Below are 27,023 nucleotides of genomic sequence, written 5' to 3'. Positions count from 1 at the left end.
TTTTTCCCATTCGGAACTCGGAACTTTTTCCTCGGGTTTCCTTCTACTCGTACCGCTATTCCCTTCCTAACGCCCGGAAAGGATTCCCGGCTGGGTTGTGTATTCCCGTTCTAAAAATAGCTTGCCCTGTCGCATAAAAACGGTCGATAAACTCCTTGTCGAGCTATAAATAACCTGCTTGCTGGTATAGGTCTCTGTGTGAGGCTGGGTTTTTCTCAGTGGACGTCTGTGAAAATCAGAGAGACCGGTTGGCAGTTGGAAGTAAATACGAGGCAAAAGAGGACGTTTTATTTATGCATTGGAAATAAAAAAATAAATCGATGCCCGACATCCCAATTCGCTTCGGCTGTTAAAACATAAAACTGGAAATGAATTCTCTATTTAACAAGCAATGGGAAATTTGTGCTCAACTTTGACAACATGACAGCAATTTTCTCTACGGCAACCTTGAAGTGCGCTTTCCATTTCTCCGTGACCTATTTCCACACTGTTCCGCGTCGCGATATGTCACCACGTTGGATAGACAAAACTGGTTTCATTTTCGCCTCCCGAGCATGAACAAGGAGGATCATCCCGCACAGCTCATCCCGTCTCGAACAAACGTCACTAGACATACGTCGACACGAAACTGAGCTTTTGCTGAATGTCCTATTGCTTTGTATACGCTACTTCCCAGCCCATTTCAAACTCCAACCGAGCTTGACTTATTTTCTTTTGCACAATAATTTTTGCACTTCGCCATCATCATCACCAGCAGTAAAGGCACGGCAAAAGTTACCTATTTTCAACTGCCACTTTATTACCCGCATCCCCCTTTACACTGCTCGTTCTTTTACGTTTGCTCTGCATCGCAGGCTGCCCCAAGAAGTGGCATTAGTGTGGCACTGATGGACGTGAACAGGATACAAATTGTTACCGTTCCGTGGCAGCAGCTATACGATTGTCGGCAGTTGGCAGTTGTTGAATAGTTTCCTGCTTTGATGATGACTCGGCTGGAACTTCCACTCGTGCAAACGCGCGGCGAATGCTGAACTATATGAAAACGACAGTGAATAACAGTAATCAACCGGGTTTCTCCACTTTGGACGGTGGACTGTTTGGTTGCACAGGCAGCGCTGGGGCCTCCCTGCCTGGTGGTTGCAAATAGAGCACATGATTGGTGGTATCCTCCTAAATTAACTCGCATCATTTGGAGTGTGTTATCGGATGGTTACTGTAAAATGGCCAGAAAGTGGTTATGAATGCCGGCCGCCGTTTACTGATTCGATAGTGAACTGTGACTGTGATACTAACATCCCTTTGCTGAACACATCTCAGTGGATTATGAAAATAGAGAGAGATGAAACTTTTTCTTGTAATTCTACTTTTTGCTTATATCTGTTAGAATAGACAGATGTAACTGTCAGAATAATAAAAAGAATAGTAGAATTAAAAGGAAAAGTTTCATATTCCTCTCAGGTACTGTCCAATAAAAAAAACCAATTCAAAGTTATCAAAACGCTCTCGAACAATTTGATAAATTGAAATACAAATAAACATTAACGTGCTTGACAAAACAACTGGCATTACGAAACTTTCGATTATGGTGGAACATTTACGCAAACGCCATTTTGGAACAGATAAAGATAAAAATAAATTGAGTAGTTATGTGATTGTATCATTGTGGGCTGCTGTCGCTATTTGTAAGTCACAATTGTCTCAATGTGAAAGTTTGTTATGTCCCCAATAAAGCAGTATTTGATGGCCAACCAGGGATACACTGAACCGCATTCCCGTCAAATGTATTGCACTTTATATTTCTTACTCTATCGGTAGTCGCAGCCTGCGAGCAACAGCAAACAAAACAAGCTTATCGTCCTGAACTGAAGAACTTTAGCAAACTGATTGGATATTTCCTGCAACCACCTAAGCTCATCCTGACCTAAAGAGCTTAACCCATCCGAAATCGTTTAAATAATAGCAGTGTTTAACGTTTCAAATGGCAACTCAATATTTCCAACCCGTTACATAATTGACGAAACCAGCACCGAAGAACGGACGAGAAACTTTCCTACCTGACAAATTGAGATCTATAAAAGAAAACAATTGAGTAATAGCTCTTTGAAAATACCTTTTAAGCTCATCTATTTTCCCCATCCGGGTAACTTTTGTTCATTTATTTAAATCGAAAACAACGAATCATTTTTTCGCTTTTTATACCATATGAACCGATTCGATAATGTCAACTTGCACGATTAATGAAACCTCCAGTCTTAGCCGCCAGGCACTAGTCAGCGCAAGCTTCATGTTGGATTTTTTTATTGTTTTTGTTTTACGCTGAACAGGCAGAGTTCAGCTTTAAAAGGCACGTGTATCTTGATGATAACAGTTGAAGGAAAAGCAAAAAAAAATACACATTTCCATCGCCTAGAAGCAAACATTTGCCGAGAACTTGCTGCAAGAGCAAAGCGCCAGAGCAGCGTTCCGTCCGTTTCGGCATTTTCTGCGGAGGAAAAAACTTTTCCGCTCGAAGCCATTTGTGATAAATGAACGGGATCTTATTGACTAAGGAGAAGTTCTTTCTTTGAGGTAGAGCAGCTGGCAGCAAAAAGAAAAAAAAAAACATCAACGCAACCTAATTCCGGTTCACCTATCAGGTATGTTTTGTACAGGATTACCTAGTGAAGCTAGTGACTAATAATTTTAACTCAAAGCAGCAATTAACTTATTCGCTATCCATTAACATCTCTTACTTTAAAAGTTTAATTACACATTTCGGACACAAAATGTAGTCTTTCTTTTCGAAATAGAAGCAGGAAGCGGGTGAGCTGCTAACTGGTACCTTTTGTGGGATATTTTGGTTCGCTTTGCAACGATTGGATTATTTACTCTAGAAGACGGTGAAAAATTACATTTCGTTCTGTTTTGTTTCCTAGCTTAGATAGCAGTTGGTTTGATGAACGAAGTGTCCTCCATCTCTATGTGAAATCACACTCGGAAGTTTTTCCTGATTCCGGTGAATAGTGTTAACGTAATCTGCAATCTTGACATGTTTCTCAATAATTTCCGAATATTCACGTGATATAAACGTAGATCCTCCGATGTTGCTCAATTATCCTTCAGCTTCTTTTTGATAGGTTTTGGTGACAGCTATAATTATTGGAGAATCACGGGGTCGGTGAGTTATCCCGTCACTATAACTCATTATCTATCAGATCAGATTTAAACATAGAACGATTTGCTTGTTAGACTAGCGCCCTGCTCTGACCCCAAGTAGGAGACATTAATAATGCACAATTCAAAGTGTTTTGTAGTAAGTCCACAAACACTACATGGAAAGTGATTGCACAGGTGAAGTCAGTTTATAAACATTATTGATTCGCTGAATATGCCTTGCTCAAATGCTGCCACATTTCATCAATATTGAATGAGCAACAATCTTCATAGTCTATAGTTGTACTTGTCACTTAGCCAACTGCAAATTTTCACTGTGGGGAACCAAGGAGTGTCGCTGGGATGACATCTCTTCATGGCAGCACACGGTCGAATGCAAACTAAAAGAAACATATTTGACTGTGTCCAAACCAAAAATGTTAAAATGGATAGCAAAAAAACTACTACTCTCAGTCTGTTGACTTTCGAAAAATCGATTGTTTTCTGTTAATTTACGGATTAGGGTTAAATCTACGGAATTCAGTATAATTTTTACGGAATCCTCCAGATTCAAGTTCTACGGAATTATACAATTTTTTCAACTTCAATCTTCAGGGAATTCTCCCGTTATTTTAGAATTTCTGCGGAATTTTGTGGAATTTTCCATGAGCATGTAGGTTGGTAAGAGGAAATGTTTATCAACTAAGAGACTATATCCTTTAACAAATGATTTATTAGTTTCACTGATACTGGTTTTTGCTCTCAGGTATTGTGAGCCAATTAGCCATGTGTGATTATCTCCGTCTTCAGAAAAATCATTGGTCAAAGCTCTTAATTTAATATTGCTCTAATCATTCATGAAGCAAATTGTTGTTCTCAGTTGTTGTTAACGGTGCTGAGATGTTCAGGTTCTGGGTATTTTATTACAAGTGATCAGCATTGCTTACTTTCGTGCCTCATTCGCTGCAAAAACTTTAACAACATTTTTCCGAGGCCGTGACAATTACGCAGTTTCAAATTCGAGCCAACAGTTTTGAATCATGGTTTGTACACCCAAATCTCGTTTTACGTCCACTATTGTGGGACGTAGTTGTAGTTTATGAACCCTATTCGTCGTTATTTTATAAGTTACGTCGAGTGTCACTTTGCTAGACTGCTCTACTTTTGGCATTATATAAGTCACATAGGACACGATTTTGTTGCGTAACTCGACTGAATCGATCGCTAAAAAGATAGTGACTCAATCATCAAAAAATGACGAGTGCGCTCGTTTTGTCTTGGTGATGCATTGAGCCGCCATGTTGCTCGTTCTCTCCGCACTCTAACACTCGACAGTGACTGTGTCAAGTCGAGTTGATCGACGTGACTTACAAAATAGAGAGCTATGTTTTACTTGCTGAAATAAATGTCCAAAACGTAATACTCATCAAATCGTATTCAAGCTCAAATACGTTGCAAGCGCTTTCTAAACGACAATTTATAATGGTGATTGCGGAAAGTTTTTGTAATGAATGAAATGTAATCGATGACACACGCATTGTTTCCTTAGATCATATCATTTACCAAGATGAACCCTGATCTGTACCTTCCCCTACTAACACAAATCCTATCCCGTGATACTTGTGGAGACGTGGCGGAACCCACGTTCTATAGCAACAACCAACATCGAAATAAAATTCCTTTCTTTTCTCATGTAGTACAGCCTCTTGGTCATAGCCGGCGCCTTTATTGGTCCATTTTCAAAGTATTGAATCAGTAGAAGTTGCACTATGAGAATATCATGCTACTCCCAAGCGCCATTCAACTGGTTCTTTGTGCAATCCTGCCGGTTCCGAAAATCACGGAGTGCAACTACGGGCAGTCTACCTAAGCTAAGCTAAGGACCCAAGTAACAATGCGAGTTTTATTGCACTCTTATAGTGGTTTATATGACCAATTTTGGTTTGGTTTGTGATAAACCCCAAATTGTTGCCTGGGGAACGTTGTGGAATTTTCCAAATCTTTAACATGTACGGATTTACACGAAGAAAAATCTGGCAAGGGGTCAATCCCGGTGTAGTGGTTAACATCTACGCCTCTTACGCCCGGGTTCAAATCTACTGAGTAGCAACTACGGTGCTAGGTAAGGAAACCTCGAGCACACGTAATGTTTGGTTTGACAGCGATGGAGAGGAAAAAAGAGCTTTGAAAAACTATCTAAGCACTTCCACGAGGGCGAATTTGGTCAAGTATCGACGAGCGCGAAATGAGTTGACCATGACCCTGAGGAGGAAAATAAGCCAGAAGGAAGGCAGAGGTCGTGAGGAGTTGGCACAACTATTCCGAGCTAATGACACAGGCAAGTTTTGTGAGAAGGAAAACCAAACTCACAAGGACTACTTACTTACTTATTCAGCCGAGAGCCGGGGTGGCTCTTGCCGTACCAAGAATTCCTCTCTATTGTACTCGGTCCTGGGATACTCGTCGCCAATTCGCTGCGCTTCTCGACACACGCAAGCGGCTTCAACCTGGTCGAGCCATCTAGCACGTTGCGCCCCTCTATTCCTGGTGCCGGTGCGGTTCTTGAAGAGAACGGATTTCACTACACAGTCGTCCGGCATCCTTGCGACGTGGCCGGCCCACCGTAGTCTCCCAACTTTCGCCAGGTGTACGATGGGAATCTCTCCAAGCAGTGCCTGTAGCTCGTGATTCATACGTCTATGCCACTCTTCGCTATCCGTTAGAGTCCGCCAATAATAGTCTGCAACACCTTTCGTTCAAATACGGCAAGTACACGTCCTTAGCAACAATGCGAGTTTTATTGTACTCTTATGGTGGTCTTCAAGACCAATTTTGGTCTTGAATGCCATCATAAGAGTGTAATAAAACCCAAATTGTTACTTGGGGTATGTCTTCCGTAAGAAAAGTTACTGTCTCAAGTCCGTAGAGGACTACTGGTCTGATTAGCGTTTTGTACATCGTCAGCTTTGTGCGGCGGCGTATGCTCCTTAATCGAAACGTCTTGCGAAGGGAAAAGTAGGCTCGATTTCCAGCTTGAATGCGTCGTTGGATCTCCTTACTCGTATTATTGTCGGCGGTGATCAGAGATCCCAAATATACGAACTCATCAACCACTTCCAGTTCATCGCTGTCAATAGTCACTGTCCGTGGGAGGCAAACGTTACTTTCTCGGGAGCCTCTTCCTACCATACATTTGGTTTTCAACGTATTAATTTGCAACCCCATCCTCCTAGCCTTCGTTTTTAGTCTGGCGTAGATTACCTCCGCCGTCCCAGGGTTTCTAGTAATGATGTCGAGGTCGTCTGCAAAGGCTAGGAGTTGGCTACTCTTACTGAAGATCGTTCCCCTCGTTTCGATGCCCGCTCGCCGGATCACACCTTCAATAGCGATATTGAATAACATACAGGACAGTCCATCCCCTTGCCGTAAACCTCTGCGCGATTCGAAAGGGCTTGAGAGTGTCCCCGAAACGCGCACGTAGCAGATCACTCGTTCCAGAGTAGCTTTGATCAGTCGCGTCAGTTTGTCCGGAAAACCGTACTCGTGTATTATCTGCCATAGCTGTTCGCGTTCAACGGTATCGTATGCTGCTCTGAAATCCACGAAAATATGAGGCGTGGGCACGTTGTACTCTCGAAATTTCTGAAGGATTTGTCGGAGAGTAAAAATTTGATCCGTAGTAGCCCGCCATAAAACCCGCCTGATACTGCCCTACGAATTCTCTTGCTATAGGGGATAGACGACGCAACAAAATCTGGGAGAGCACCTTGTGGGCGGCGTTGACCAGCGTAATGCCTCGGTAGTTACAGCAGTCTAGCATGTCGCCCTATTTGTAGATGGGACAGACTACGCCTTCCATCCACTCCTCCGGTAGTTTCTCTTCTTCTCAAATCCTTGAAATCAGCCAATGAAGTGCCGTTCCTAGCGGTTCTTGGCAATTTTTGAAGAGTTCTGCCGGGAGTCGGTCCTTTCCGGCGACTCTATTAATCTTCAGCAGACCGATTTCTCGTCGGATCTCTTCGAGATCGGGAGCCGGTACGCTGTTGTCGTTTGTAGGTACTCCGAGGTTAACTTCCATTGCGTCTCCTGCTGCTATATCGCCGTTGAGGTGTTCATCGAAGAACTGCTTCCACCTGTCGACCACCTTGCACTCGTTTGTGATTAGATCCCCTCCCTCGTCCCTACACATGCCAGGGTTTGGTGTGTGGGCCTTGCGAGTTTGGTTCACCTTCTCGTAAAACTTGCGGGTATCATTAGCCCGGAATAGTAGTTCAAGCTCCTCACGATCTCTGTCCTCCTTCTGGCGCTTTTTCCTCCTCAGGATCGTGGTCAACTCATTCCTCGCTCGTCGATACTTGGCCAAATTCTCTCTCGTGGATATGCTCAGATAGTTTTCCCAAGCTCTTTTTTTCCTCTCTATCGCTTCTTGGCATTCGCCGTCAAACCAATCATTTAGTGCACTCGAGGTTTCTATACCTAGCACCGCGGTTGCGGCCTCGTTGACGGCTGAGTGTATCCTACTCCATCCGTTTTCGAGGGTCGAAGCATCTTGCTCCACAGAGGAAGGCAGAGCTTCATCCAGTACGCGCGCGTAGTTTTCGGCAGTTCGCGGGTTGTCTAGTTGCCGAATGTTTAGCCGAGGAGGGCGACTTTGTCGCGAGGTATAAATCGTCGATAGTTTTGAGCGCACATGTACTGCTACTAGGTAGTGGTCCGAGTTAATATCCGCAATCCGTAGGGAGCGTACGTTGGTGATGTTCGAGAAAAACCGGCCCTCGATGAGAATATGGTCGATTTGGTTCGAGGTTCGTTGGTCAGGTGATCTCCAGGTGGCCTTGTGAATATCTTTGTGAGGAAAGAAGGTGCTTTTGATCACCAAGCCTCGGGAAGCCGCAAAACTCGTTGTCGGTCGTTGTCGTTCGTGTCGGTGTGCAGACTATGGGGCCCGATCACCGGTCTATACATTGCTTCCCTGCCGATTTGGGCGTTCATATCCCCGATAACGATCTTGATGTCCCGTGGTGAGCAGCTGTCCTATGTTGCCTCCAGCTGCGCATAGAACCCTTCCTTCTCGTCGTCGGGTCTACCTTCGTGTGGGCAATGCACGTTTATGATGGTGTAGTTCAAGAAACGGCCTTTTATCCTCAACACGCACATCCTTTCGTTGATCGCTTTCCAGTCCATTACGCGATCCTGCATTTTGCCCAGCACTACGAAGCCCGTTCCCAATTCGTTGGTCGCTCCACCACTCTGGAAAAATCGGGTTCTGCCGCCACGGATTCTCCGCACCTTCTTGCCTTTGCGACAGATCTCCTGCAGTGCCACGATGCCAAACTTTCGGGATTCTAGCTGATCGAGCAGCACCCTGTCGCCACCAACGAAATTTAGCGATCTGCAGTTCCAGGTACCAAGTCTCCATTCCATGTCCTTATTTCGTCGCCTTGGTCCATGCCGAATATTCAGAGAAGACATTTCTTGACTCTTGTTGTAAGTTTTTTTTGTTTAGATAGGTAGCCGTACTAGGGCTTACGCTACCGAGTCTCGTGATGGGGCTGCCATCTTGCAGTGTCGAGACACACTGTGCCTCCTCCCCTGTTGGTATACGACCTTAGTTTCCACCGGGGTTGGTTACCAGATCTCCGCAAAGGTTGCTCGTATTCCAGCTGGTACTACGTGGAGGTCGGGGTAGGAGTTGCTAGATAAGAGGCTAGGGACCATGATGGGGTCTGTTTTACGCGTTATCCAACCATTTACCGACCATAACCCATAAGGACTATAAACACCTAAACTTGACATGTGTAGGGACGAGGGAGGGGATCTAATCACAAACGAGCGCGAGGTGGTCGACAGGTGGAAGCAATTCTTCGATGAACACCTCAACGCCGATACAACAGAAGGAGGCGCAATGGAAGTTAACCAAGGAGTGCCTACAAACGATAACAGCGTGCCGGCTCCCGATCTAGAAGAGATCCGGTGAGAAATCGGTCAGCTGGGGGGCTCCGTAGCCGCAAGGTTACCGAGTCTGCTTTGACAAGCGAGTGGTCGTGGGTTCGAATCTTAGTAGAATCAAGCCATTCGATGTCAAGTGACTTTAGCATGGGTTTATTCTCAGTCCCCTCCATTTACCCTGCCTTCGTGCTGAATTCTATATTTACCCTCTGAAGCCTCTTGACAGTGCAAATGTCCCTCCTATAGTTAAGTGTACTGGTCAGAGGTACGAATGAGTCCTCGCCAGGGACGGCTATAATATGGGATAGTGCTGGCAGCGAGGAATAAGTGGGTAAAGTAGATTAAGCTTTGAAGGAAGGGTAAACCCCAATACACGCAAGCACGCATAAAATTTAATAAGCATATCGCTCAATCAATAGCGATTATAGCAAAAAGAAATGCAGTGCAGGTCATACAGCAAACACCCGGGCGATATTACAATAGATCAACTATACTGGTCGCAGTAATGAGTCCACACATGGAAAAAAAAAATCGGTCAGCTGAAGACTAAAACAGCCGCCGGAAAAGACCTGGTCCCGTTAGAACTCTACAAAAATGGCCAAGAACCGCCAGCAACAGCGTTTCACTGGATAATTTCAAGGATTTGAAACTATCTGTTTTGAGCTTTCGTGCGTCGCAACGCTTACTTCGATCAACCGGGCTTCTGCAGCCGAGTTTCCACCGAATAATCTTCGGATGCAACGAACCTATAACTGCCTGCTTCGAACTTTTTTCGCAGGTTAAAGCATCATAAATTAGCACATAAATTGGCTAGCACTAAATTTTTATTAACATGACAAATACTCAATAAGATAACTAAGTCAAATTTTACAATCAAATAAACAAACAAACAAATAGCTTGCCCTGGCAAGAGGTTTCATTGTTGGTAAATGCAAAATTTAGTATGAAGGAACGATTTGAGTGGTCTAAGAACAAGCCCATGCTAAAGTCACTTTACAACGAATGGCCTGATTTTGCTGACATTCGAGCCCCGGACCACTCGCTTGTCAAAGCAGACTCGGCTGCCTTGTAACTAAGGTCAAAACTCTTCGAAAACAAACACTGATGAAGCCTGCAAGTCGTAAGCGAAATACGTAGGTATCTTCGTGAAAAAAGTTTACTTTCATTTAACCAAATTTAAGTCCAATTTGATGGTCAATTTCATATTTCCAATATGAAGTCGAAATTCTAGTTCAATTCTGAGTTCAATTTCTGTTCAAGTTTTAGCTTTAAAACTAGGTTTGAGTCTAGCGGGGTGCCCAGGATGGGGCACGTGTTTCACCTCTATGAAATTTAATGTGGAATGGTATGCCGAAGTTTTTAATCTGCTGGTATTTTTGCGACAAGTCAATTAATTGCGTTAAAATTGATTCGCTATCTTATGATTACTTGGGGTTTCCAAGCCAAAAAATACTTCTGAATGGATGCTGCCTTACTTTTTGTTTAGGTCCGGCCACGCTTGTGTTCCTAAAAGATTTACAAGAACCTCTAGCAGTACGTAAAACTTGTTTCCAGGAATATTATTCTCAAAATTGCTTTCGAAGAGAGTGGGCCACTAGGCAGAAAAATTGTATAAATTCGTTCAAAAGTCATACCAAATGAATGGTTTTTTTTTTCTTTGATGAAGATAGGACTATTCGGTCATCACTCAGAACGTAATTAGTCGTAAGAGTTTGTAACGAGCTCTAAAAAACCCCCGCACCTCCGAACCGTCAAAGTCAATTCGTTGCTGATTAAAAGATATCATCCTGCTAGTTGTTGACAGCCATTAATAGAACCATGAATAAATTTTCCAGTTTTAGTCACATAAAACCATTTGTTAAGCAACACTAACACTCTGACAGAAAGTGAAGTCAGCTGGCAGCAAAACAAGTCTCAATCCCACATGCAAACAGAACAACTTTTGAATGACACTTCACCGCGTTTGCAGCGCAGCTCTCCCACCTACTGACTACTGCCTAAGCAGTAACAGGATCTTTCATTTGAAATTAAATTTGCATACATCTAAAGCCTTAGATTCTTAGAGACCATGTTGCAACGATGTGGTTGGCATCTGAGGAGATGTCTTTTCATTATAAGTATAAATATTTCCGACCCCGGTGAATGGCCCCGCAGGGAATGGTGCAGAAAAGCTAGCAGTAATGAATACGATGAGCTGCCCATAAATAGTATACACTGAGGACTAGAAAATTAAGCGCATAAAAGCTATTAATATGGGGAGTGACGATCACATGTGGATGTGATAAGCTGAAAATAGTTTGGATTTCCAGAGAGGCATTGCAGCAGAATTGTTTATCGTGTAAACTCGATTGTTTTAGGCTAAAATTTCCAATATGATCAGTGGTTATGCCAATTGTTGCAAAGATAATTCTAAGTGAATTGAACTAAATTTGCGTTTTCCTTCGTGCGTAGGAATATACGTAAACGTATTTCGAAAAACTGCAAAATTAATTCAATATCAATTCCAGGCGCAAAAGTCAAACCGCTTCATGCCAGTTCCATCTGGAGTTGACTATCCGGTGAATAATCCATCATATGTGTTGTACGACAAAGTTCGACCATCCCGGACGTCCCAGCGGGTGCGTTGGCTTACCAAAGTACTATCAACACGCAATTGAATTTTTATTACACTGCCGATCTCATCCCTTCTCGATGTCGAACTTTCAAACTGTGACAAGGTTCATTAATTTTTTACGAAGCGACAATCCTTTCAAACGGCACCCTTCCCCGGGCTGGTAAAAAAATCCACTCGTTTCCAACATACGAACGTGCATGTGTGTTTGCTTTATTATTTTTTTCTGTTGCGAAAATCACATTATCATGGCGGAAGTTTGAGCCCTGACCAAACAAAAGTGAATGAAGTTATCGATAAAAAAGAGAAACAAACACCGCTAGGTGGATCAGAGTGGATTTTTCGCTATCTATTCGAAGCGTGGCCCACGATGGAATGTCTAAACACAATCGCGTGAATTGAACAGCGGGCAAGTGGTCTCTCATGGTGGTCCCTTTTTCCACAGGATGGGCTCAGCCGGTGCTGTCGAGCGCTAGCATGGAACGGAACTTAGCAGCAGCGTGCTGCTCTGCTCTAATGCGAGTGGGAAGATAAACGTTTATTTGACTTTTCGCCAGCTGGAAAAACGGCGCTTGATTATGGTCCCGGGAGTTGCCGTGTCCGTGATGTTTGGAAATTTTGAACTCGGAGGGTGCGTCGTTTTTATAATAACCTTAAATGGCTGTCATCGGTAACCGTAGGTACCTATATCTACCTAGGTGTTCCACATAGAACATGGATATTATTTCGCATCGCGTAGCAACGCATTGCCTTTTATAGTGGTGCAATTCACTGTGAAAATCCGATTGCAAACGATTATAATTCGATATTTTGCTTCCATTGCTCGAGTTTTATAATGAATGGAAACAATCGGTTTTAATTAAAGTGCATCCAAGAAAAGCATCATTAAGCTTGTGCTCAATGCACCAGCAAACATCTTTGAGGGATGTTTTATTATAGCGCTCATAAACATTCATCGTCTAAATCTAAATCAAAAAATTTTAAATTTAATTAATTAAAATGGATTTGAAACTTTTTCTCAGATATAATAAGAATTTAAATTGCTATTAAACTCCAAGATGATATATTATGGAGCCGCAAATTTAATCTTACAAAAGAAACCTACCACTATTTGGCTTAAAAAATTATTACGCACCTGCTGGTAGCAACACAAACAGTGTGTTGCATATCTTGGACCGAATGCAATATCACGCAGCCTTTGTGTACCGTTAAACTCAATTTAGTGATTAAAATTTCTAACTAAAATTAATGCGACGGAATCGAATCGACCTATTGCTAGACCTGTGCGCCGTCACTGCCGACACTTTGCCGTCACGCCGCCAACCTTCACCGATGATGTACCCCAAGTTTAACAAAAAATGTGGGATAATATGTTGGTAACCCACAGTAGACCCGTTTTGTAAATTTATTGCTACAATGTAGGTATCTTTAATTTAGATTCAATTTAACTGCATTGTAAACTCGCACTTCACTGGATAATTTGAAATATTTGGAAGGAGGAGTAGAAATTACCGTCCCATCTACGAACAGGGTAATCGGTTAGACTGCTGTAATTGCCGTGGCATTATGCTTATTTACGCCGCCTACAAGGTGCTCTTCCATATTTTGTTACGTCATCTATCCCCAATAGCAAGAGAATTCGTAGGGCAGCACCAGGCGGGCATATTTTTGCGGATTCAAGTGCAGCATACGGTGTAGATTGTTCCACCGTTTTTCAGTTGGGAAGTATGATTATGTTGCACTTTCCTGGTAACTTACTTACTTAGGTGGCTTGCCGTCCTAAGACAAAGCCTGTTGAACAAAGTTTCTCCATGTAACTCGGTTGAGGGCTACCGCTCTCCAATTCTTCGGACACCGAGTACTCTCCGCCAGATCTCGCTCCACCTGGTCTAACCATCTTGCTCTCTGCGCTCCTGGTCGTCTTGTTCCTACCGGATTTGAGGCGAACACCATCTTTGCAGGGTAGTTGTCCAGCATTCTTGCAACATACCCTGCCCATCGTATCCGTCCAGCTTCAGCCACCTTCTGGATACTGGGTTCGCGATAGAGCTGTGCGAGTTCATGGTTCATCCTCCGCCTCCATACTCCGTTCTCCTGTACGCCACCGAAGATCGTTTTAGCACTCGTCGTTCGAAAACTCCGAGCACTCGCTGGTCCTCCTCGAGCATTGTCCATGTTTCATGCCCGTAGAGAACAACCGGTCTAATAAGCGTCTTGTACAGGGTGCACTTTGTACGGGGACTTAATCTGCTCGACCGCAATTGCTAGTGAAGCCCATAGTAAGCACGATTTCCGTTGATAATACGCCTCCGAATCTCACGGCTGGAATCATTGTCCGCCGTTACCAATGAGCCAAGGTAGACAAATTCATCGACTACCTCAAACTCATCACCGTCGATCAATATACTACCGCCCAAGCGGTGTCGTTCGGCCTCGGTTCCGCTGGCCAGCATGTACAATCTTTTCTGCTTCGCGCTTTAGTCTGGTGTACTGTTCAGTCACCGCCACAGATGTTCTGCCGATAATATCCATGTCATCGACAAAGCAGACGAACTGACTAGATTTGTTGAATATCGTGCCCCGCGTGTTGATATCCGCTCGGTTCATAACATCTTGTAGCGCTATGTTGAATAGTAGGCATTAAAGACCATCACCTTGACGAAGCGCTCTGTGTGATTCGAATGAACTTGACAATCCACCCGAAATCCGAACACAGCACTGTGTATCATCCATCGTAGATTTAATCAGTTTGATGAGCTTCCTGGGGAAGCTGTTCTCGTCCATGGTTTTCCATAGCTCTTTCCGGTCGATGGTATCATATGCGGCTTTGAAGTCAACGAATAAATGATGCGTGAGAACTCTGTATTCACGGCCCTTTTGGAGGATTTGCCGAAGTGTAAATATTTGATCCGTTGTAGACCGACCTTCAACGAAGCCGGCTTGATAAGTTCCTACAAATCTATTCGCAATTGGTGATAGACGGCGGAAAATGATTTGGGACAGCACTTTATAAGCGGCATTGAGAACGGTGATCGCTCGATAGTTCTCATAGTCCAACTTGTCGCCCTTTTTGTAGATCGGGCAGATAACCCCATCTTTCCACTCCTCCGGTAGCTGTTCCGTATCCCAAATTCTAACAATTAGTCGGTGCAGACAAACGGCCAGCTTTTCGGGTCCCATTTTAATAAGCTCCGCTCCGATGCCATCTTTTCCAGCTAACTTGTTGTTCTTTAGCTGCATGATGGCCTCCTTAACTTCGCCTATCGTTGGGGCTGGCACCTCTTCCCCGTTTGTTGCACCATCGAAATCGCTTTCCCCTCCGCCATGGTTCTCCGCCTGGGCGCCATTCAGGTGTTCGTCAAAGTGCTGTTTCCACCTATCGGTTACCTCACGATCGTCCGTCAGAATACTGCCAGTCTTATTCCGACACATTTCGGCTCGCGGCACAAAGCCTTTGCGGGATCTGTTCAGTTTCTGGTAGAATTTTCGCGTTTACTGAGAACGATGTAGCCGCTGCAACTTTGCATATTCCTGCTCTTCCAGGTAGCGCTTTTTCTCCCAAAACATTTGGTTTCGCTGCATCTTCTTCTGTTTGTGTCTTTCCACGTTCTGACGTGTGGCACTACGTATCTTGGCCGCCCGCGCAGCGTTCTCCTCATTCATCACCCTCCTACATTCATCGTCAAACTAATCGTTCCGCTGATTCCGGGCCACATGCGCGATGGAGCTCTCCGCTACACTGCTGATGGCTGTTTTGATAGTGTTCCAACAGTCTTCGAGAGGGGCTTCGTCCAGCTCGTTCTCTTCCGGTAGCGCAGCTTCGAGTGAATGCGCGTAGTTTGCGGCGACGTCTGGCTGCTTCAGCCGCGCGAGGTCTAACCGAGGCTGGCGTCGGTACCGAATGTTGTTCACAGCGGAGAGTCTTGGGCGCATCTTAACCATCACTAGGTAGTGGTCCGAGTCAACGTTAGCGCTTCGATAGGATCTGACGTCGATAATGTCTGAGAAGTGCCGACTGTCGATCAAAACGTGGTCGATCTGTGATTCTGTCTGATTTGGTGACCTCCAGGTGTACTTGTGATGGATTCTGTGCTGGAAAAAGGTACTACGTACGGCCATATTCTTGGAGGTGGCAAAGTCGATAAGTTTTAGGCCCATTTCATTGGTCCGCTAGTGTGCACTGAACCTTCCAATCACCGGTTTGTATTCCTCCTCCTGGCCGACCTGAGCATTGAAATCCCCGATGACGATCTTGATATCATGTTTTGGGCAGCGGTCGTATTCACTCTCCAACTGCGCGTAGAGTTCATCCTTGTCGTCATCGGTACTTCTGAGATGATGGCTGTGCACGTTGATGATGCTTATATTGAAGAATCGGCCCTTGATTCTCACCTGCACATTCGAGGATTGATTGGCCACCACCCAATCACCCGTTTCCGCAACTCGCCCATCACTATGAATGCTGTAGTCAGCTCGTGTGTGTTGCCACAGCTTCGGTAGATGGTAGGGGAAAAGTGTATAATGTGCCCCCCCTAAGAATAAATGGATATATCTCCGTTATACTTCCCCAAATTAACGTTACAACTACGTGTATATGTTGGTACTTAAGCTGACAACCAATTGCAATTGTTTATTTCATTTAGTATTGTGGAATAAACATGCTAGGAATTATTTAATAAAAGCACCTAAATGTTGTGTTTCTCGTCTGCGCGGGGTAAAATGCCCCACCTGCGGTATAATATGCCCAATGCGGTAATTTGAGTATTTCTACCAGTGACAGACCAACTCTATTTTGTAGAAAGTAAAACTATTTCCTTTGTTTTGCAAAATATTGTTATTTTATGTAAAATAAACCTAGTTTCGGCCTTCTGGTGCACTTTTTCTTTTCTGCATGGGGCACATTATACGCAGCTGTGGCGTTTTGTACCGGGTAGTTGAATTACCTAGAATTTGGACGTTGGTAATAAATTATTCCCACCACGGTTACTCTACAATACTAATTGAATTAAATAATGGCAATCGACTTCAACTTAGATCTGTTTACATAGTTTTAAAGCCACATTTGCAAGGGGGGCAAATTGCACCACCGCAAGTGGGGCATTTTGGCCTGCTTTTACTTATTTGAAAAAATATTAAATGTTAAAGCAAGTCAAGCGTTTCATACCGTTATTTTTAGCAGGGATGTCATTTTGAAGTTCACTTTACGCAATCGAATCGCAACAACCGGTTATTTACAGATTTTGACAAGAAAATAGCTTATGGAAATGACGCCAAAAGTTACATCGGAAGCTGCTCAAAAACAAATTTATTTTTGTTTTGTTTTTACAGCATGTGACAACTGTCATACTTGCATAGTAGGCTAGTTCCATCAAATACTATGGTTTCTGGGTGGTTTTGCATTTTAATTTCGCTTGTTTAGCGAAAAACGAAGGGGGGGCACATTGGCCACGGGGGGCACGTTATACATAATTCCCCTATGTCCATCTCTGAACGTACGTACCGTTGAGCTCTTCTAGCACATCACTTGCAGCGCTACGACGTCGAACTTGCGGCTCTTCAATACATCGGAGAGCACTCGAGTGATCCCTTGAAAGTTGAGAGATCGGCAGTTCCACGTCCCGAGTTTCCAATCCATAGTCCTTATTCGTCGTGTGGGTCTATTCCGATTGTTCCAGTAAGAATTTATTTGTTGTTCGTTCCGTGCTTTAGTATTTTTCGTGGTGACGGCTTGCAACGCCTGCTACACCAACCCCTGTTTCGCCGGAGGGCCAACGAAGCTCGAACGCACATAATGCACATAAATCGCGAAAGTCGGAAAATAGCAACAAAATTGAAAAAGAGATATTTCGGAAAAACGGAAAACAATTTTTTTGCAAACTGTGAAAAGTTTAATATTAATCACTCGGAATGAAAATTTTAGGAAATCTAACAATACAAATAGAATTGAAACAAAACTAAGGCCACGCCGCTATTCAAAAAAGTTGCATAATATTAAAAAAATAGCAACATCACGGACATGACGCATAGATGAAAATGCTTTAAAAACATCGTCATACTCGTTTTGCATGCACACTAACACCCTCTGTCATGCATATTGTGGAGTTACTGATATGTGTAGAGTTTTTACATTTGTAGGGTTTTATACTCAACGCTTGAAGCGTAGTCGTGTGGCCATGTTGTTAATAAAGTTGAAATGAGTAATTTCACTAAGACGCTCCAACAACTTCAGTTAATAGAACTTGAGTTAAAGTGCGTTTACTCACTTAAAGTGTGAGATCACTTATTATTCGCATGATTTTTGCCGCTAGGGGTCGATCGAAGCATCTTACGTTCGAGAAAAAGAATAAAATCAAAGCCTTCGTTGCAGGCCTATCTAACAGAGCAATGCCTTGACTGTTTTGCACCGAACTTGGCATACAGGTTCCTCGACATAAGCAAATCAGACAAAGTGGAAGTCCAAAAAGGAAAAAGTGTTGTGTTCACACGCATTTGGATCGATTACACTTGTGAAGTGGGTGGGTGACAGGAAGGGGGGGGGGGGGGGGGGGCGGTGTCAGAAAGGGTAAGGTGGGATATCTGGAAGGCTTGATTTTTCTTTCTTCTGTTATAGGTGGAACCGAATGAATTTAAGTTAAAGGGTCCTTAATAAAACAATCGTCATCATCATCATCATCTTCCGTTATAGGGATTTTCAAAGAGTAAACAGACGCATAAGTGGTTGCGAGACAGGAGAGGGAGCTGACTGGGGAGAGCCAACAGAGCAGACAACGAAAGTAACTATGAATGTATGTTCCGCCATAACTCTAGAACACCTAGACGATTCTTCATCAAATTCGGCACACATGATCATGAAAGAATCATTATCCTGGAGGAGGTCAAAATAAGGAAAAAAGCTTTCTATTTTATTTAGGATCTTCTGAAGAGCAAAGAAATGCTTAGCTGGACAAAAAGCGTGAGCAGATCTCGAGGGGAGGGGGGTGCTATAATTCCGGAACGACAAGTGGAGGTGTCTAAAGGGGGGGAGGATAATGGTTATGGATTGGAAACCCAAATTTCTGTATAACTTTTATGCTTCTTACTAGTTTTCACCCAATTTGGTTCTGAAATCTACTGTGCAATCAAAATTAAATCAAAATTACTACTTGGGCAATGGATGAGAGGCAAGAAGGGTAAAAAGGATGGGAATGGGGTGGCCATTGACAAGCGGGAGGTTCAAAAAAGCAAAAAAGGTTCTGCCTCGTTTTACACACTTCGAAAAAATCTTGTAATTTTACGTCTTGTGACTAGAGATGGTCGGGCATGAAAATTTGAATACCCGGACCCGACCCGCAAGTTTATTATTTTTGAGACCCGAACCCGACCGCAACCCGACGGGTACGGGACGGGCCCGGGTACCCGACCATCTTTAGTGTTAAATGTGGTCAATAGAGATACCCAACCCGACCCGTACCCGGTTTCAAAAATAAAAATTAAGAACCCGAACCCGACCCGAACCCGGCGGGTATGGGTACGGGTGCGGGTTTCGGGCAAATTTTCCGCTACCCGACCATCTCTACTTCTGACCTGCACATAAATGGAGCATTGCAAAGCATATAAAATTACGCGTTATTTCACTTAAAGGCTTGTTTATTACGTATGGATTGATGTAAAAATATATCTTTTAAAACGGGTTAGACGGTTTACGTTTTATTTTATGGAAAAATGTATCCGATTTTAATTTACATCGAATGTGAGACTCATTTTTTCGTTCTGTCTATAGAGATTTCCGGAAAAACGACAGATTTACAAATGGAACAAGTGGAGGAGAGATGTTTAAATGAAGAAAAAGAGTTTTGTTTCTTGCATTATGAGAATTTTCGTTACAATAACAGTTGTACAAGTGGCTGGGAGACGAAGTGACACACAAATAATGCAAAAGCTGTTATAGGGTACGGGAGGGTATTTTCAGCAGGTTTCTAAATTTAGGCTATTTGCCTTTTCTTTCGCCAATAAAAGTACTTTGCCGACATACAATTTAAATATGTTATAACTATTTTCTCAAGACTGTAAGTAATGTACTATTTTTTATTCAAAGAACGTTAAAACCACCTGTTCTTCCACTAGAACTAGGCCATAGGCCGAAAAAATAGATGCCATTGCTTAATGGACTGAAAATACCCTCCCGTGCCCTACTAATGATGAAAATCACAAAAGTATCGCAGGTAACAAAACTGATGCAAAAATAACACCAAAGAGCCATCCAAACGGCACAAAAAATAACAAAAAACCATAAAGGATGTGTTAAGTACCTACACGATCGCGTTGTTGACCTAGGATTACGTTAGGTAGGAATCAAACTATGAATAAAGAAACTTTTTACATAATTTTGACTCTTGACAGTTAATATAGCGTAAAAAACAAGAAGCGTGAAAATAATGTTACTGAACGATTAGTGAGAGCTTCCATCAATGTCTCCATGGAATAGAATTTTTCTGAGCTTCGGTAACGTGTGGTTTACGGCATCATTTTCGTAACAAGCGCACTTGAAATTGCCAACTAACTACACTACCACCTTCCAGCACATATATACAGTCAACTGTTAATAGTAACAAAAAAGGTCGGAAACTGGAGTACATACTTTTTCCTCAAGAGTGGGTTGCAAAGTAGCATCGATAGAGACCAATTCGAGCATCATTGAATCTCGAAGCAGGCGACTGAGAGGAACTCTTCTGAAGTGCACACGATTTGGCACTGAAGTGAACATAAGCCCAGTAGCTATTGTTGAACGTAAATTTAGCATAAATAACTGTCGGATGTAAGGTGAACGAAGGTCATGGTTCAGTTGCTCCGAAGTTACTAACCATAATAATGATCGAAAATTATCTTGATTGAGGAAAAGTGGCTGTAAAGAAAGAATTTAAAGAAAGCACAGTACCACAGTACCACAGTGAGAATGGAAAGCAAATTACTCAGCTGCTAAATTACTTGGACGTACATACTAGATTGAAAAGAACAGTTTAGTTGGATTTCGGGCAGAAAATACTTACCGTGAGATTGGAAATGTATTGGTCGTAAATTAATTGTAAATAAAGTTTGATTAGATAATTTCAATCGCGATGATGGTAAATAATCTTACCTATCGCTGTTCATATCAAGAACAATTTCTCATGTCATAGTTTCTAGTATTAAAATCATTCAAGCTCATCACTCTCCGTAAGTCTCATCGTCAATGAGCAGGATCGTTATCTTAATGAGTTTGTACTTAAGGAAAACTTAAGCATCCTTCACTTTTCTTCGCCCTTCTCGATATCTACTCTAGCAATATTTGTATCGACTATCAACGAGGGTAATCGCAAGTGACACCACTACTGGTTGGCGTCATTAAGATTGTAGCAATAACCCTCGACTAATGATCCTTAGAGATGCTCTTTACTTTGTTTCTTGCTATAAAAGCCAAACTAGTATCATTTTTCTCGTTTCAAACAGTTTTCAGCCATTCTATCGTGTGCATCAAAATTTGACCAAGGTATAACTTGAAGTCATATTCAGAATCAGCCACTCTAGTTCGGTTATCAGCGAAATTTGCCATTTTTTTTTGCTCTGGCACCAAGCACCACAATTCCTAGAAAACATATTCTATCACTATGTATCGAATACGCTAATTAATTTATTTTTTTCTTCCTCCACAATTTCTTTTCCCGCAACAGCCAAACTAGACGGTGTGAAAACCTATATGCGCATGAGACGGGTTCCCAATCATCTCCAGGTGAAAGTGATCAAATGGTTCGACTATCTCTGGCTGACGCAAAAGTGCTCAGATGAGGAGAGAGCTGTATCATGTCTTCCTGATAAATTAAAGGTAGGTTGTCTCGGTTTCCGTGTACGGTAATCATTGAGAGGTGGCGAGTCTGCCAGTTGGGTCCCGGCCCGACACTATCCTCGCATAGCCGAGGGCATCCGGTGGTACAGTACGCGGCAATAGTTATGCCGGTAGAAATGCGCAACAAATTGGAACCTGAACATTATAACACCGTTTCGTAGTTGCTGCAGTTGCTTTCAATTTTACAGAAAACGCCACTTGTGCATTCCTAACCTTACTTAATATATAGTTAGGTGTGGAAAAAGGGGTCGGAGAGCAAGCGGCGTCGTTGATTACGTCGTAATTCGATATAGCACTTACCGTTTAAATGTCTGATCGAGTGAATTCAATTAACAGAAAAACGACTGCAGGCGCGAAAAGGGGCAACAACCGAAACGGTGTAATGTTCCCGTCGTAAAGTGCGGAAATTCAGTTAGTTTGTATAATTTGTTTTACACCTTGCTGCTGCTCGTTTTTCATACCGGATGCTGGCAATATTGGTCATTAAAATACATTGTATCATGCATCTTCAACACCCTACTATACAGCAGGCAAGAAGAGAGTGCAATTATGAACGTTGAATTATGTTGGAAGTTGTTATGGTAGAAAATATTCTCAACAAACGGTAAATGCTCTATCAAAATGGATAATAAATTGTGAATATTAAATACGTACGGTTAATGATGGCAGATGGAAAATGAAAGATAAAAGATGGAAGATGAAATTTGAAATTTAAAAGATAAAAATTGTTGATGAAAGTTATAGATAATAGATGGAAAAAAGTCAAAAGTCAAAATTATAGTCGCCCAAACTGTTAACTTGGGTCATTCGTGGCCCATCGGTTGGGATATGAACCCGGGTCCTCGGCGTGAGAGACGTGAATGCTAACCACTACACCGGGACTGACCCCGTTTTAAACGTTTAAATTGCAGAAATCTTAAAATGTAGCTATCTAAAGGTCCAAAAATTTGAATATTGTCCTTTGTTTAAAAGTTCTGCAAAGTTCAAAATCATTGGACTATTTATCTACACATTTAAGAACTCAAAAGTCCAAATTCTTATAGTTCAAAACAGTAAAAAAATATAAAAGCTTCCAAGATCCGTGGTCAAAGCTTTTTAGTTCAAGTTCCAAGTTCTAAATTTCTAAAATCTAAGGCCCAAATTCTAAATCCTAAATCCTTAAGTGTCAATCAGTCCAAATTTTTAACTGTAAGGTCCGAATTCCAAAGTACAAAGTGTACATTCTTAATTCCAGGGTTCGAATTTAAATTCCAATGTCCAAATTGCAAAGGCCTAAGATCTAAGTTATGAAGTCCAGCATCCAAATTCTAGAATTCATTATCCAAATTCCAGAGTTCTGAATTCTGGAGCCTAGTTTCAAAATATTCATGTCCAGTATTTAAATTTTTATGTCCGGTGTCCAAATTCTAAAATCCAGAGTCCAAATTTCAAAGTCCAGTTTCAAATTAAAACTAGCTTTTGGTCACGGGTTGTGTGAAAAAGTATTTATTTTTAGTTTATAGTCGACGTTTCGAAGGGTGTGCCTTCATCTTCAGGGTTGCAGTTGATTAACAAAAAATTTTTACAGAATTTTGGAAGTTTGGTTACAATTTTACTAATCACAACATATTATATATATAAGACCCTTGTATGCAACCAAAGCCAGGCCCCCGATAAGGCGTCACATTTTCGTGGTAAGAATTGCCAACATTAAGCAAAGACTAAAACCAATTATACCAGATTGCATTCAAGATAAGCAAAAGTAATGTAGCTGGATCTCATTGAGTTACATAGCGTTAGCGTACCACCGATTCACTCTCAATTATACGCGAGGCAACGCACAGTGGGGCCATTCTGGAAAAAGGCGGTCAAATTTTTTTCTTGCTTTTCCTGACGTTTTTGAGCTTAGATGTCTTCGGAGAAGTTCCTTAAAAAGTATTCTGCATCTGTTGACATTTTTATACAATTCGATATTAAAGGGAAACACATTTGAGGAAATTAACTTTTTATAGGAACTAGATAGCATGCTAATGTTTTCCGCAAAGTTGTAGATCCTTGAATTTCATTAAACTTTGCTGAAGGTGCTAAATATCTGCGTCATATGGTTTGCGAGATATAATTGGCTTTCTGTCGTGACCCCCTTAAAATCAGTTTATTAAAATTTTTGTATACAAAACCCCATCTAGCAGGTTTGACATGTTCTACAAACTTTTTGATACTATCAAAATACGTAACTTTCTAGAAGATTTAAATATCGTATGTTGCTTTATTTGCTTTGAAAATAGATTTGAAGTATAAATTTTACCGTTTTTACAATTATTTTTTTCTGTAAATAGGCAGCTTAAGTTAGCATCGCTTGAACCGCAATAGAATATAGTATAAGTGTGTCAAAAATCACGGCCGGGTCTGCTCGGGTATTTTGGTTATTTCAATTATGAATTACATACATATATGCTGGTTTTAGAAAGTTATCAGAGTTTTATTATTCCTATATGTTCATAATAATTTCACAGGACCTCGTCCACGTCTGTTTCACTATCTGTTACAGAATTACTTTCGTTCTGGGACTTTTGTATGCTGCTGGTAACAACCGCATTGATCTTTCTGTTGGTCTTCTTAAAGTTGAAATCAACGGATCCGACGTCATTAACAATATTCTGAAACATCTTCGTTTGTCAATATTGTGTTCAGAAATCAAATTACTTAAATAATTACATACAATCACGATTCATTACATTACGATTCTTCATTCAACATACCTTGAACATTTACGCTTTTCTCTAAAAAATTTTATGTCTACGGTACATGTTACGGCACTCTTCGGTTCTTCCGAAAGACGACCGACCGGTAGAACAGCTACATCTATTATTTTTGCACCGTGAATTTAAATTCGACGTACTGATTGTGGCATATAATACCAACCGTATACCGTGAACCCCCGTTCGTTTGACCGTTTTTAATCTGAACACTTTTTAATTTGAACCCCGCTGGTTTGCACGACTTGCAAGTTAAAAATGGTTCAAATGTCATTTTCAACATGACATCATTTGCTTATGCAGACAATGCACATAATCACGACTTGTTTGTACTGACCTAGCGTGTTTAATCTGTTTCACATTCCGTTTTCCCAACAATTCTGATAGAAATCCGATCGGAGAATGAAATATTCGCTGCTTGCAACTGAGCACTAAATCAAACCACCAAAACAATAACAAAGAGCAGGGCGACCAGTTCATGCAAGTTTCAGCATATTTAAGGTTGCCAGTTGTTCCAATTAAAAACTACCCCGTTAGTTTGCATGAGGAATCGTTCAAACGAACGGGGGTCCACTTTAGTTGAACATATTTCATGAGTGTATCATAGCAATAAATTCTACAACTGGCAATATCGGCAACATTCTACTGGATTTAATGTAAACAGACGCGATTCAAGTAACCAAATCAACCATATGATGCAGGTACTTAGTATCTTCGGCAAAGTTTAATGAAATTCAAAGATCTACAACTTTGTTGAAAACATGAACATGCTATCTAGTTCCTATAAAAAGTTAATTTTTTCAAATGTGTTATCCCCTCATTATCCAATTATACGAAAATGTCAACAGATGCAGAATACCTTTTTAAGGAAGTTCTCCGAAGACACCTAAGCTCAAAAACGTCAGGAAAAGCGAGAAAAGACTTTTGACCGCCTTTTTCCATAATGGTCCTACTGTGCGACGCTCGCGGGTTACTACAGCTAGTATACAAATATTTTTTAAATCAAATGTGTTTTGCCATTGTAATTTCATACTCTCAACCAAGGCATTCGTTTTTTTAATAAATAGCAGGGAAAAATATTTTATAAATGTGCTGCTTTTTAAGTATAAAGAAAGAAACAACTTACAACGACGGAACAAAATTGACAAAAGAAATAGTTTTTTTTGTTAGATTATAGTCACTTTAACAGCTTGGGTCATTCGTGACTTCTGTGGGGTTGGAATTTGAGCCCGGGTCCTCAGCGTGAATGCTAATCACTACAGCGGGACTGACCCCAAAAGAAATAGTTGAAGGGTAGTTTGCCAATTGTTGCTCACCACCCAATTGTTGCCCACTTCTTGGTTTTTGAATAATATCTGAGAATATAAATATTATGTCAGCACTCCAAACGGTCAAAACACAAATATGTATCATTACCTTTAAATATATGTAAACATGATACACCTACACCTTGTAAGCAGTCAAAACGTAATCACTGTCAAACTTGTCTAATTTTATAAAAAAAAGATCAGTTAATCAATAGCTGTTCTGAAGATATAGGAAAATGTCGACGGTACTCAGAAAATATATATTTAACACGCAACCCGCCATAAAGCCCTAATTTGAAACAAAATTAAGTGATTGTTTTTAATTATTTAATTAGCCCAGTGTCTAAATATTAAAATCAAAATTTTAAAGTTTACTGTTCAAGTTTTAAAATTCACTGTTTAAATTCGAAAATTCATTCCAGTTCAGTGTCAAAACTCTAATGTCCAGTCTCATTTCCAAAATCCAATGTCCAACTTCTACAGTCCAGTGTTGATATTCTACAGTCCAATTTCCTGATATAACAATCCAGTGTCTGAATTGTAAAACTAATTATCCAAATTCTAAAGCCAGTGTCCTAATTCTAAAACCGACTGTCCAAATTCTTTGATCTAGTGTGAAACTTCTGGCGAAATGCTGCAGTCCAGTGTCCAAATTCAAAAGTCTAGTTTCCAAATTCTAAAACTCATTGCTAAAATTATAAAGTTCAGTTTCATCATTCCAATGTCCAGGGTCCCAATTCTAAAGTCCAGTGTCCAAATAACAAAGACCGGTGTCCAAATTCTCAAGACCAGTATTCAAAATCCTTAAATCCAGCATCCAAGTTTTCAAGCTCAGTGTCCGAATTGTAGGATTCAGTTTCCCAATTCCAAAGTCCCATGTCCAAATTTTCAAGCCAAGTGTCCAAATTTCAAAATACAATGTTCAAATTTAAATGTTTCGTATCTAAAACCCAACGTTCCTATTCTTAAGTTCAGTGTCTTATTTCGAAAATCCAATGTCCAAATTCTGAAGTTTAGTCTCTAAAATCTTGAGTCCAGTGTCCAAATTCTAAAATCCAGTACCCGAATTCTGAAGCCCAGTGTACAAATTTTAAAGTCTTGTGTCCAAGTTCCAACCCTAGTCACACACTTATTATAAAACAGTTTTTTTTTCGTTTTGATTATAGTCACTTAATGGCTTGAGTCATTCGTGACTTCTGCAGGGTTAAGATTCAAACCCGGGTTCTCGGCGTGAGAGGCATGATTGCTAACCACTACAGCAAACGGGGCCTGCCACAAAAGACGATCATTAAGACTGTCGCAGTGGCCTTTTAACCCAATGCCCTTCTGGCATACAAAAAAAAAAACACTACATCGAGATTGACCCCAATATAAAACAGTTGAATTGACTGTTATATGACTAATTTGAGGCATTAACAAGTTGATACAAT

At 41.5% G+C, this 27,023-nt stretch overlaps 1 protein-coding gene across 1 annotated transcript in view; it reads left to right on the top strand.

Annotated features, from left to right (window-relative positions):
- The window catches only part of LOC128737555 (cyclic nucleotide-gated cation channel alpha-3), a 167,079-nt gene that overhangs the window by 98,190 nt on the left and 41,866 nt on the right, over positions 1-27,023 (top strand). Inside the window, exon 6 of the mRNA XM_053832224.1 lies at positions 21,379-21,530. Coding sequence (XP_053688199.1) covers positions 21,379-21,530 — 152 coding nt within the window. The remainder of the gene's footprint in view (positions 1-21,378; positions 21,531-27,023) is intronic.

This window comes from Sabethes cyaneus, chromosome 2 (assembly GCF_943734655.1).
Source record: "Sabethes cyaneus chromosome 2, idSabCyanKW18_F2, whole genome shotgun sequence".
NCBI lineage: Eukaryota > Metazoa > Arthropoda > Insecta > Diptera > Culicidae > Sabethes > Sabethes cyaneus.
Note: the sequence above shows the minus strand (reverse complement) of the source record. Positions and strands in the feature narration are given on the sequence as shown.